General features: G+C 41.6%; 1 protein-coding gene across 1 annotated transcript in view; it reads right to left on the bottom strand.

Annotated features, from left to right (window-relative positions):
* The window catches only part of poln (polymerase (DNA directed) nu), a 46156-nt gene that overhangs the window by 12368 nt on the left and 20541 nt on the right, over window positions 1-13247 (bottom strand). The window contains exons 16-18 of the mRNA XM_063895309.1: window positions 11194-11271; window positions 4947-5058; window positions 2867-2949 (exon numbers count right to left, since the gene is read on the bottom strand). Coding sequence (XP_063751379.1) covers window positions 2867-2949; window positions 4947-5058; window positions 11194-11271 — 273 coding nt within the window. The remainder of the gene's footprint in view (window positions 1-2866; window positions 2950-4946; window positions 5059-11193; window positions 11272-13247) is intronic.

A 13247-nucleotide genomic window follows, 5' to 3' on the forward strand; every position in this document is an offset into this window, starting at 1 on the left:
AGAGGGCTTTGTCAATTGGGCAAGAAGATAAAATTGACAAACATTGCGGTAGCTTTACGTTGCTGGAAACAGCTCTAAGCGAGTTATGCGGTGAGGTTTGCTTTCTTAAATTTGAGAGTGGTGACATCTAATGTTGGCTATTATACAAGACTGATGTTTAGTGAAACTAATTACAAAACCGTACCAAAAACATTCAGTCACGTCTTGGGTTAACCCGGGTGTTTTTTTGCTACTATAATGTTGCTAAAACTGAACCAGGTAAGCTATAGTTTAATCAAAGAGTACAAATTCTTGCCTGCTTTTACAAGTTGGGTTTCTTCTTTAATAATGGATGACCATACATTTGGATTGTATGGACTTAATAGATGAATGCTTCTTTAAGCATTATTAAAAGGTCACTGAAGTCCTAACCTGAATGTGTTTAACCAGATGTAACAAATGAGGAACTTAAGCTAACCTGTCTTTTCTATTTCCTCCTCTTTTTGTTCCCACTGGGGTTTACACCTCCCTCTCTCTCACCTCCTTCATCCTCTCCTCCAACATCATCAGGTTGGTCTTTTTTATTTGTTGACCCATTTGTGTGTGTGTGTGTGTGTGTGTGTGTGTGTTGGTGTGTGCGCGCGCTTGACTCCACAGCCACACCGCTCTGCCCCTCCTCCCTGGCCTGATTATAGTCTTGCCGGAGAAAGCTTCCTTTTTAGTATTTGGTATCCATGGCAACGCATCCACCCACACTGATCAGGAGCTCCCTCCTTTCCTTTCCTCGTTCCTCTCACCAAGCCCCGCCCACTCCTCCCTCTTCCCCTTTCCCCTACATTGCCATCAACTCCCCCACCTCCCCCGTTTTTTTCTTCCTCTCCTCTTAGCCTACATTTCCTGTCTCCGCGTGAGGCTCCTCGTTCACATCTCTGTACTTTCTCTGCATTTTTTACCGACCTTTAGCTTTATGAGTTGACCCCACATGCATCCCATGCCCCCCCTTCTTTCTCATATGGATAGCTTTTATACGTTTGCTGTTGAGGTTATTTGACTCCTTCATCAATGTGTGTCTGACTGCATCTTATGTTTGTTTTCCCCTGCTGAGTCCTGAAGTAGAAATACAGCAGAACAAATCACAACCAGAACGTCCTTAATCAGAATGTTTTCAAGCGATTGCATGAATCAATCTTAAGTGAAAAATGGCAACATGCCCCCATAAACACTTCAGTGTCACTTACTGCTGATTTGTTAATTAAATCCAATGTATTTTCTTCTTCAGGGAGTTAATGTCCTGTTTTTATAACACACCTTGTCGGGGACAGCGTAATGTCAAAAACATAAAGCTGACACGGCAGAATTCATCAGGAGACTTCTCCTCTAACCATGGGATAAACCATATTTAGTATAAGTAATTGATATCTACAACATCGATTCTACATTTATTTATTGCTTAATGCTTGTTAGGGTTTAAATATGGGCTACCTCTAACATCATGGCACTATAAAGACATCAGAACTGATAGTTAGTGCTTTCTTTTAAGCTGTCTACCAGGAATACAGCCCAGCTCCTGATCATTGTTGTAGTAAGTGAACCCTGTTTCCCCGCAGTGAGTGCGATCACTATGTGGGTGACTTCCTGTGACCATATGGTGCCCTGTCCTTACATTTGGCTCAAACACAGTCAAACAATAACAGACACACCTCGGTTATATAAGCTTTGAGAAAACTGCGCATGAAATACAACCAAAGATCCGGTTTCTTAAAGTTTGATAAAACATTAATTTTTACTAAAATAGAAAAATCTGATCTTTTACATTTTTTTAAAAGATGAAACTATTTATAGTTTTTAGATTTCTTTTCATATGAAAATACCAAGCCCTTCATGTACAGCAGAACAGTTCTGTAAAAATCAATACAATATAATGAACTGTAAACAGGCTTTGAACTGATTCTGTATTCTGGTTTAAGAGCAGTTTTGACAAAAGCTGCCAAAGCCAGAAAAAACGTTTAATATACCGCTTACAAACTTTAGTCAGCCCAGCGGCTTTTTCCCACCAGACCAGAGCAGAAGCTGGTGGTGTGTGTTGTGTGAGCCTCTGGACAAAAAGCTAAAACTCTTAATAAGCAATTCAATTGGCCCCTGGCAATACAACCTGCTGGAGAGTGCAGACTTCCAGTAAAACCTCTTTATCAACAAGGGGAAGCACCAATGCTCATGTTAACACGGTCACGTTTATCAGCATTTTAAATCCACTTCAATGATTCGCTATACGAAACATCCACCACACATCCACTGGTGTGTGTGAAACATAAATGGGCCACATGGGTGTATTATACATTCATCTTTCTTGCTCCCTTTTTCTATTTTTATCTTCATTATCTTCCCCCATCCCTGTCCGCGCAGGGGAATCGGGAATGTGGAGCGGCAGCATGAAAGAAATGCTGTCGCAGCAGATATCCTTTTGAGGGAAGACGATGCAAATCTGGTGCAAAAATCACATCCTTCTGATACTGTAATCCCTCCTCCTCCTCCTCTTTCACTTTTGTCTCTAAATGATCTCCTCTGCTAATGCATTTACCCCCTTCACACTATGAGCCGGCCGCTTACTGACAATTAGAGCCATTGTTTTGTCATTTTGAAACACTAGAGGTCAATTGTCCAGTTGATATGGATGGATATCAGTGTGTTCATTATTACCACCCAGTGAGAGTATGCCTGTGTGTGTGTGTGTGTGTGTGTGTGTGTGTGTGTGTGTGTGTGTGTGTGTGTGTGTGTGTGTGTGTGTGTGTGTGTGTGTGTGTGTGTGTGTGTGTGTGTGTGTGTGTGTGTGTGTGTGTGTGTGTGTGTGTGTGTGTGTGTGTGTGTGTGTGTGTGTGTGTGTGCTCACCTGCCCCGTAAACAACAGAGTAGACAATGCGTTTGGTGTGTTCCCGATCCTCAGAAGTCACCTCACCCTCACTCACCCCCTTCCTGTGTGACAAAGATAGAAAGATAGTGTGTGATTCAATACTATCAGGGTCTTGATATTGTTTAAGGGTAAACAAGATGGTGAAGAGATGTGTTTGATGCACTAACATCGGGGTTCGAACCCGGCCTGGGACTATCTGTCTATAAAATAAAGGCACTGGTTGCCCCCAAAAAAACCAAAAATCTGAGAATAAATTGATGGTACATCCAACAAAATTGTGTTTTTAAAGAGGGAAATATCTGAATATGCACCATTTGGTCAATTTTTGATACTGATTAAAGACCCTCTAGCTATTTTTTCTACACACAAATACGACCCTGAGGAATTACAACCAATACAAGTATAATGAGTGGGCATGTGTCCTCTGTTTCCTCTGGATGCTGATCAACTTAAAGAAGGTTTAAGTACAAGGCAGAAAAGTGACAGAGAGGGAGGACAGCAGAAAATTCCTGTTAAGAACAAAAAATGAAGTAAAAAGAAAGCCTGTGAGGAGGTATAAAAGGACATGAAGTAGTAGAAGAGGGACTACAGTAAAGAACAGAGGCAGACAGACAGTTATGTAATGTGACTTGTAGACTGCCGTAGTGCTGGGGGTCAGACTGGGTGGGATCACACGTCTGCACAGAAGCCTTTCTGGAGGGGAACTGCCACTGCCGATCATTGTTCAGAGACATGCTCTCTGAAAAATTACAACTGCTGCTATGAGACTCCAGCTTTTCACTGTGTGTAGACATGAGACTCAGGATAAGGCCTCCTAAACGTGAGGCAATTACACTTTGAATTCCTCCTGTTAAATGACAGGTTGTGGTAAAACACAGGTCATCCTTCACCTCCAGTGGAGGACTCACAGGAAGGTGTTTCCCTCCAGGGTGCATCTGGTTGATGGGTATCAGTACTGGATTTTCACTGCCACCTGCTGGAAAGGCATTCATCTACTGGAGACTTCTTTCTCTTTGTCTTAACCTGCCCACTGTTTTTTGACATGCAACAGTTTGAAATGTCATGCCATGAAAGCTTGAATCAGTCGGAGTAGTCTATGTTCTTTCATGCTAAAAGGTTTTATGAAACAAAGTATAATATTTACAAGAAGGTTTGAAAAAAATGTGAGTATATGATAACATTTTGCCACAGACATCACTTTACCAAAGCTTGTAGGGGAGTAAGCTAAAGCTAAGCTGTTGCAATTAAAGCTTCAAAATAAAGTCTGTGAGTTCTAAAGACCCATCAAGAATAAAGTTTGTAGTAGGCAGACTGTCTCTCGGTTCACAGATCATTAATACATCTGTTTACATTTCTTACACTCTGACCATTTCAAAAGGGTTTCCAACCAGAGTAACAGATGGCAGGGCAATTGGACAAGGAAAGGTGAGGAAAGATGGAGTGGAATACAGTGATGAAAAAGGAGGGGGGAATGGGAATGAGAGGGGAGAACAAGAAAGGGCAAGATAAAACCTATTAACAATTAACAGAAAAGGCAGAAGAATGAAATCTAAGACAATAACAGAGAGAAAGAGGACGTTTTTCTCACAGAGCTCCAGTTAACTGGTTTAAAAGGTGAAAGAGATTTAATGAAAGAGTCACAATGTGAGCCTTCAAAGAGCTGTTAATATGCACCCTATATCCAGGTAATCCACTTAACCAGCTGCCCTCTGACACACACTCGACGGAGATGGATGACAGGAGTAAAGCTGGGACACATCACACACAGGAAAAAACAAGACAGTGTAGTGTGTGTGTACAAACACACTGGCATCAAGAGAAACACTTCAAAAGTGTGACAATGAAACGGACCAACCCAGGGGTGTCTTGCCCATGTAGTCCAGGTAGTCATAGCAACAAGGTTATTAGAGTTTGAAGGGAAGGAGACAGGACAAGGGAGAACGAGAGGGAGGAGAAGAGGAACCCTGCAGAGCATCAACACTCACCTTGGCAAAGAGATCAGGGGGATTGTGTGTGTGTGGGGTGTGTGTGTGTGTGTGTGTGTGTGTGTTTGACCTACCACTGAGAGGCCAACATAGTAAAGACGTCGGCCTGCGGGTCGGTGAAAATGCGGAGCAGCTCGGGGTCGGAGGAGAGGTGGGCCAGGAGGCGCAGCTCCACCTGGCAGAAGTCTGACACACAGAACACACACACATATATATATAAACTACAGGTGGGAATCACATAAGAATCAGAATCCCTTTATCCGTTCCACTGAGGGGAAATTTAAAGCTTGGGTCCCCACGATGCGATACGTTGCGACACTTAAGCCACGATACGCTAGTATTGCGACTCTACGATATGCTAAGTATTGCGATACAATACATTGCGATATGGCGCATTTCCGATTTACTTCTCTGCTGACTCCACTTCTGAAATTCTGAAAAAGTCAAAATTCTGACCTTTGAGTTTTACTGCACAAACACCACGAGGGAATACAATTATAAACACACACCTTTTTGATGACACATTAGTTGAATGTCCCACTAAATGTGTGCTGAGCTAAGCTAATAAGCTAGACGTACAGACATCAAATTAGTTTTCCAATCTTGTAGCTGTCTGCAAGCAACACTGTATCTTCTGCACCTCATTTCCTCTGATCTCCTGCGAATGCATCACGGTGATCGGACAACACGTTCTGACTTACTCTGCTTTTACATTTGCCATAATTTGAATGTAATATGCTGCTTCCGCCTCGCTGTAAGCCCATGCCGCTATTACACTGTGGCATGTAAAGCCGGGTTATAATTGAAAAGTCACGTTCCATGAAAGCACATAACTGCTGGTGTTTAACTTTGATGCGAGTCTTCACAGAGACCTGAGGACAGTGTGAAAGTAAATGTAGCACCTACCGACTAAGCCTCGAGGAATGGTGATACATTTCTTATCCCTTTTACAGAATTCCTACTCAGCCACACAACCGGGTCATTAAAAAAATAAAATAATAACAGTTATTGTCAGCAATTACAGAAATAGGATGCATTTGTTTGTTGATGTTTGTTGGTAACTAAGATTTTTTCTGGGGAACATATATATCCCAAAATGTATGGGTCTATTATGGACTACACACACACACAAGAAAAAATGAAGAGCTGAACTTCTTCTTTAAAATAAATCAAATTCATTCATCTATCCATCCAAAAAACTCAAATAAATGATAAGAGTTAAAACAGCAGAGGTCCAAAGGGACTGCATGGCTGACACAATTTCAGCACAGTAAAGTTGGACAGACAGAAAAACACGGCGTCCAAAGCGGCCTCTGAGACTGTATCATCTTAGAAATTTGCCCGAGGCACTTACATAAGCCGTGAGATAACCAGAGGCTATAAAAGACTAACACTGACCGACAGGAAAGGAAAAACATCTTCAAAATAAGCAGACTCTGTCTCACCTAAGTGCGCATTATAGTACACAGACAGACAGCCGAAGACTCAGATATTGACAGATAGAGAAGATGCACTCTTTCCAGATCTACAATGAAACATCCCTCCATATATAATCACACACACACTCTTATATTCACAGCAGAAGCACATCCCATTATGCCCGTTTCACCCATCTCCTCCTCTGCTCGGCTGCTTCAAAATCAAATTAAATCGGGCAGAACACGAGGAAAAACGACTGCAAATGGACCATGGGAAGTGAGAGGTTTTCTCCCGGTGAGGTTGAAGCTACCGGCTGTAATAGGCATCCACTAATGTGGGAAGAGAGAGAGAGAGAGATGAAGGACTGGATCATGGGATTGTAAGAGGGAAACGGATGCAGTAATATAGCTGTTGTTATGTTTCTATTAATTGAGATAAATCGGGCAATTTACCACAGATTTCAGGGTCTATGATTCAACTAAAAAGGGAAGGAAAGTCCAGTTAATGCAGGTTAGTGAACAGTGAACATTATCTAGCGTTTAACCCAGGACAGAAAAAGAGAGATGGGAAGGTGAGCAATGGCCAAAAAGAGATTTGGTTGTGATGAGGTGAGGAAGGGTGTTTCTAAAGATATCCTCCCATCAATGTTTTATGAGTCAGATCACATTTCCTCCAGGCATGGCTGGCGGCTCAAGAAACATACGGCTGACCAGGAAGTGTGTGTGTGAGAGAGAGAGCTAGATGGTTTTATGCGTGATAGAAATAGAATCCAGGAAGACAGGAAGAAAGATAATGTGTGTGTAATAAAAAGAGAGTAATGATATTGGATTACACATCTGAAATTGAGTTAGCGTGTACTGTGAGCGTGTTCTCAAATGCCACCTTCGAGCAGAGATAGTCTCCGTGATCAGAATAAAACCGGCCACAATCAAGAATCCTTTCATTGATCCATACAGGAATAGCTTCAACCTGCAGTCACTTCCTCTGCAGATTAACCCCTGAGGAGACACACGACAGGTATCGCTTTTCATAGATAGAATAGATAGATAGAATCGGAGGATGAAACCCTCTTTATTAGTCACATACATGCACACAGCAGAGCACACACAGTGAAATTGGTCCTCTGCATTTAACCCATCCTAGTGCTAGGAGCAGTGGGCAGCTATTGTGCAGCGCCCGGGGAGCAATGGGGAGGGGGGATTGGAGATGTCCAGTGCCTTGCTCAAGGGCACCACAGCAGGGCCTAGGAGGTGAACTGGGACCTCTCCAAGTAGCAGTCCACTTTCCATATTTCAAGTCTGTTTGGGGACTTGAACCGGCGACCCTACGATTCCCAGTCCAAGCCCCTACTGACTTGGCCACTGCTGGACAAATACATGATGTCAGTTATGAGTATGGGCTATTTTAACTTCCATAACATGTTTTCCCTCAGGATGGATGGGAGAAATTCACCAAAAGTTTGCTTAAGAAAATGCCCTTTTTCCATATTCAAACAACAGTTTAGAAAAACAAAAACATATTCTTAATAAAAGTAATCATCCGGTTAAGTTTCATGGTGATATACATCTATATATATATTCCCCCCCATTCATCATTAGTGCCCGTTTCACTAGAATTTGTTGGGTTTTCTCTCTGAGCCATAAATATCTACTCACATTAAAAAAACTTTCTAAATGTGTTCCTCTTTTATATTCTGGATGTTTTAAAAAGAGGGGGTTTGTTCATGTATCATAACCTGACTTATATACACATTTTATCCCTAAAAAGGTGGCCGAAGAGCCTTTATTTTTTCATTCAAAGAGATATACAAAATAAACAAGCATTTTGAACGTGGCTTTGTCCAATGTCCACATTTCCGTCCTAGGAATTCGAGCAAATGAGCATTTATTTAATAAGGTGAAAAACATTGCCTTCATGTAAGTAATCCACTGGGGAACTTTTGTTTGCTCACTAATTACCTGCAGTTTCTCCTCTTAAACTGGATCAGATTTGTTTGCATTTCTGTCTTTATACTTAAAGGATACAGATGAGAATATATCAATTTAGAGGCTAGACTAAGTCAGAATAATTAGTATATTAACTATGAATTATCTTAATGCCCGCTTCTGCTGTCTGCTCCCTTTAATACAATTGTTAATCATTATAATGTGTACATCTGTAGCTCGTGCAGCACTCAACATTAAATGAATCCCTTTGGGCTCTGGCAACTTTTGATAGATATTTGTAGTTACTTTTATAAAGCAATAAATTAAAGGTGCATTTGTTTATCTGTAATGAAACACTTATTAGTCGTAGCTCTAACGAAGCACAGGGCAGAGGGCCATGTATTACTTGAGAGTAGTGGTATTAGAAACAATAAACAAACTGGTACTATCTCCCGCAGTAGGACAGCATACTAACACACAGAGGGGACTAAAGCCGTGCCTCATCCATATTTAATGGCAACACCCACAGAACCCTGAGCAGCCCTCAGTGACGCTCTGCAGTACAGCACAGAATGAAAGATATGCATGGCAGCTTAAGAGCTCAGCTCAAACCCGCACACTGGGAATATCTAATGCTCCCTGTGGGCTGCGGTTGGTCTAGAGAGGCTTTCAGGGAGGAAGATTGGCCTGCATACAGCGGGGCGATCTAGGGATTTAGGTTGAACTGTATTGTGGGAGTTAGAGTTTACTAGGATAAATGTTTACCTTATACTTTAAAGATTAAACCCAGGAGGACGAGAGGAGGTTTTAAGCTGGGAAAAAGTGGTTTGTCCCAATCTCAACAGACTGACTGTCACACAGAGGTAAAGGAAAACATTCCAGCCTTCTGCGATAACACTTTGCAAAACCTCACCAGGAGCTGGCAGAGAACTCACTGCTACAGAGTTTGAGTTTCTCCTTCCTAATGAACAAGTTGCCATTTTCTGTATATCTGTAAATGCTATATTATTCTATGTACATACAGTACGTCTATGCTCCTGTAGTATACGCCTATATTCCTGCTACTGCAGTATTTCAGACTTTTTTAGAACATTGTAATTATCCAGAATATTTGATATGGTTTGTATTTGATATAAGATTCCACTTTGTAAGTATTTGTATTTTAATCATTTCCAAAATTGGGATCAATAAAGTATCTATCTATCTTTCTCAGGAGGTCATTTCTCTAAAGCTACCGCTAATAGACCTTTTTATTTACTGTTGTTAGAATGCTTTTTTATGGGTCAAAATTCATTGGCTCATATCTCCTGGCACAGAATAAACTCTCCAAACTGACCGCTGTTATGACAACAAAGGGCCTTATGTAACTGCTGGAAACACCATTGTTGGGCTACCTTCACATTTAGATAACAGGATCATTTTGTTAGCATGTGTGTCATCAAAATGCTAGGAGGCATACATACAATCATTTGCCATTTTGGATGCTGCACACAACCACTGCTTTCTCAAATGTGTTATTTTGTAATATGGACTAGGGATGGAAAAATAAAGTAACTGAACTCACAGGCGGGATGAGGGAATTAGGACTGTCTTTGTTCTCATTTTGGCTACCCTCTCTCTACTCAAGCCCCCACACACTAGCAGACTTCTCCCTAAAGAAAATAACTGAGTTGCAATTGCTTACTTAAACAAACAAACACAAATTCGGCACAGGCAGGTTGTGGGAGGAGAGGGAGGCTGCTCAACGTGCTGTAAGAACGGTTTGTTTTATCTCCAGTAAAACAGATAGTCGCACATTGTTCACTAAGCCATTATTTGGATTCTTTGGAGGGCTTCAATGGAAAGTTCAGCTCTGGAATGATTAAAACTTTACACAGCATAATAGGTCATAGTTTTTAATAGATGGACTGAATATATTTTATATTTTTGAACAATATTTATTTCACAATGCAGCCTCAAATTCCCAGTTTTCAGAAAGCTGTTACTTTGAGGTATATAACCCTCAAAGTAACATGAATGAGAAAAGTAATTGTACATTATTTCATCTAATTCTTAACATTGTAAAACATATTTTTTATAAATCAATTGTTCAGGGTTAGGGTTAGAACACTTTAAAGTTTGTACACAGCCAATGCCTCTGACACGTTTTATTTTAAGAAATTATAAATGATGTCTGCATTTGTGCAATATGTTCTTGTTATTTCCCATAGGACAATTCCACCTTGAATATTTAGATAACTTTGCAACCCTAGTCACTCACACACACACACACACACACACACACACACATACACCAGAAACAATAATGGTTTTTGACATGCCTCTGAGCTGAACTCTTTCTAGGGACACTGAAAAGTAATGGTTGACACAGACACAGACACAGACACACACACACACCAGTTTGGGAAGGACATCGAAAGGACACAAAGGGGGTGACTGGGGGAAGACTCCCGAGGAGGGGTTGTTTCCATGGCAACCTGGCCTAAGAGCATGTGTGTGCGAGTGTGTGTTGTCCTGCAGGTTATCGTGTGTGTTTGCGCCTTCCTACGCCTGTTGTGTGTGTACATGTGGGATCCTCACTCTGATCCTGCTGCTGTCCTCCTGCTAACCCTGGTTTATCTGTCGGGGGTTATGTAAGTGTGCCACACTGTCAGGGCCAGCAGACACCCAGTATTTCCCACAAAGCTCTTCCAGGCTGACAGTGTCCCAGCAAGCTCTCCCCTCTGTCTGCACAGCGTGGACTCGTTTTACACCCCGAAGTGACCTTGTGATGCCAGGGACTCAGCGTAAGAGGGTTTTCAGAGATACAAACTTAAAAGGCCAAATCGGAGCAGAGGGAAACACAATTCTTAGAGGCTTGTTAAATGAGTTTTATTCAGACTCTCGTTACTTTGAATTAAAAGGGGTTGCAGAAGCAAATCACAGTGCTGTATGAAAGACCTCAAAGATTATGACTGTACATTATTTATTGTCCTACCTGCAGCCAGAAAGGTCCATCCTTCTTGAGGAATGAACATTGCCCGGGGATGAACAGTCACAACCTCCTCCTCCTTTCCTGAGGGGACCAAACACAGAGCCCTGAGGAACTCCTCAGCACATCAACCCCTCACCGCAAAGAGCGAACTACTTTCAATGTGAAAACTGTCTTCTCTGTACTTGTTTATGTCATTTGAATGATTCTAACAACAAAACCCAGTCTCAAATGATGGAAATACAATGTTCCTGATCTATTTGTTTACTTTAAATGTATGTGTATTGTGATTCTTACTGTGATAATACAATTGAAATTTAATAAAAAACAAACTGAATTGTATTAAAAAGATATAGTTATTAATAACAACGACACACAATAATCTACACACAATTACCTTATCACACATAAGGTCACGCCTTAGTAATTGCTCTATCACTTTTCAATTCTGCTATGAGAAACGCTGGTTAGAGGCCAGACAGAATTTAAATTAAATCGACCTTCCATAAATACGCAGAGCATCTCATCATGTGGCATAGGGACATCTTTCACAGCACATTTTTAGTTTAATGTGTCAGCCAGACATACAAACTAAACAGTAATTTACTTCTAATATTTTGTCTGTGTCTTTGTGTTTGACATAGAGCCACAGAAACACAGGCAGTGAGTGGCAAGGGACTTAGCAGAGCAATAACGGGATCCAACACCGCATCTGACTTAATGAGGACATAAGTTATGAAGCCACAACGCTCCATTTAAAGGCAAATCAGAATCCAATCGGGATCAGTCCACCACTGCACTCTCTGATCTGACGAGATGGACTGAAGTGCTGACTTTAGTGCGGGAGAAATGATGGGTAACAATGAAGCATCGGATCCCTCGTCAGCATGGGGGAAATACAACCACAGCAGGACATGCACACACACGCATACATGCTGACACTGAAAAAGGGGCCACACACACACACACACACACACACACACACACACACACACACACACACACACACACACACACACACACACACACACACACACACACACACACACAGTAATTCAAATGGGATAAGGGCCTCACCTGTCTCCTCAAGACACAAAGTGATAGGGATATTGGTTAAGGGAAAGAAGGGATGATATAAGGGATATAGGAGGGACAGAGAGTAGATGATTTGATGACAAGAAGCTTTGTGAATCTGAGTAAGTGAGGAGCAGAGGTGCTGATGTTAGCACTTCTGAATCACTCAGAGAGAAGAAGGGACATAAATAGAGCTATGAAGCTGAATGTGGCATCAGTGGCAGTGACTGACAGCAGAATAACTGCTCAGTCCAACACATAGAAAGTGGCATCATCCATCCTTTATGGTGTGGCCTGCTGGGGCAGCAGCATCTCGGCTGCTGACAGGAAGCGACTGAACAGACTAACAAAGAAGGCCATCTCTGTCCTGGGGAGTCCTCTGGACACTGTGGAGGTGGTGGGAGACAGGAGAATTGCAGCCAAGCTGTCCTCCCTGCTGGACAATGTGTCCCACCCTCTCCAGGACACCCTGTCCGCACTGTGCAGCTCCTTCAGTGACAGGCTGCTGCACCCATTCTGTCTCACAGAGAAATACCGCAGGTCCTTCCTTCCTGCAGCGGTCCGACTTAAATACATACAACAACAAAAAACTGACTAGTGCAAAAACAATGTATGTGCAATATATAAACATAAATATGCCATTATCAATAACTGTGCAATGTTTACCTGGCTGCTATATCTCCTTCAGGATGTGTATTTTGTAAATTGTGTGTTTTTCTTTATCTTGATATTTTTTTTAAAGCATATTTTCTTTTGTAAAGCTGTCTTTGGCTCTGTTGCTGCTGTAGCAAATTTAAATGTCCCCTCTGTGGGACGAATAAAGGGATTCTGATTCTGATATTGTATATTTTCAAAGCAATGTACAAAAAGGGAGTCTTGCACCAAATATACATTCCCTCAACCTTATTTTTATTCAGATTTATTCATAGTCCATTTTTTCCATTTTCAAAGGATAGCTATCAAAAAGATGCATTACATACCTATAA

This window comes from Eleginops maclovinus, chromosome 11 (assembly GCF_036324505.1).
Source record: "Eleginops maclovinus isolate JMC-PN-2008 ecotype Puerto Natales chromosome 11, JC_Emac_rtc_rv5, whole genome shotgun sequence".
Classification (NCBI taxonomy): Eukaryota; Metazoa; Chordata; class Actinopteri; order Perciformes; family Eleginopidae; genus Eleginops; species Eleginops maclovinus.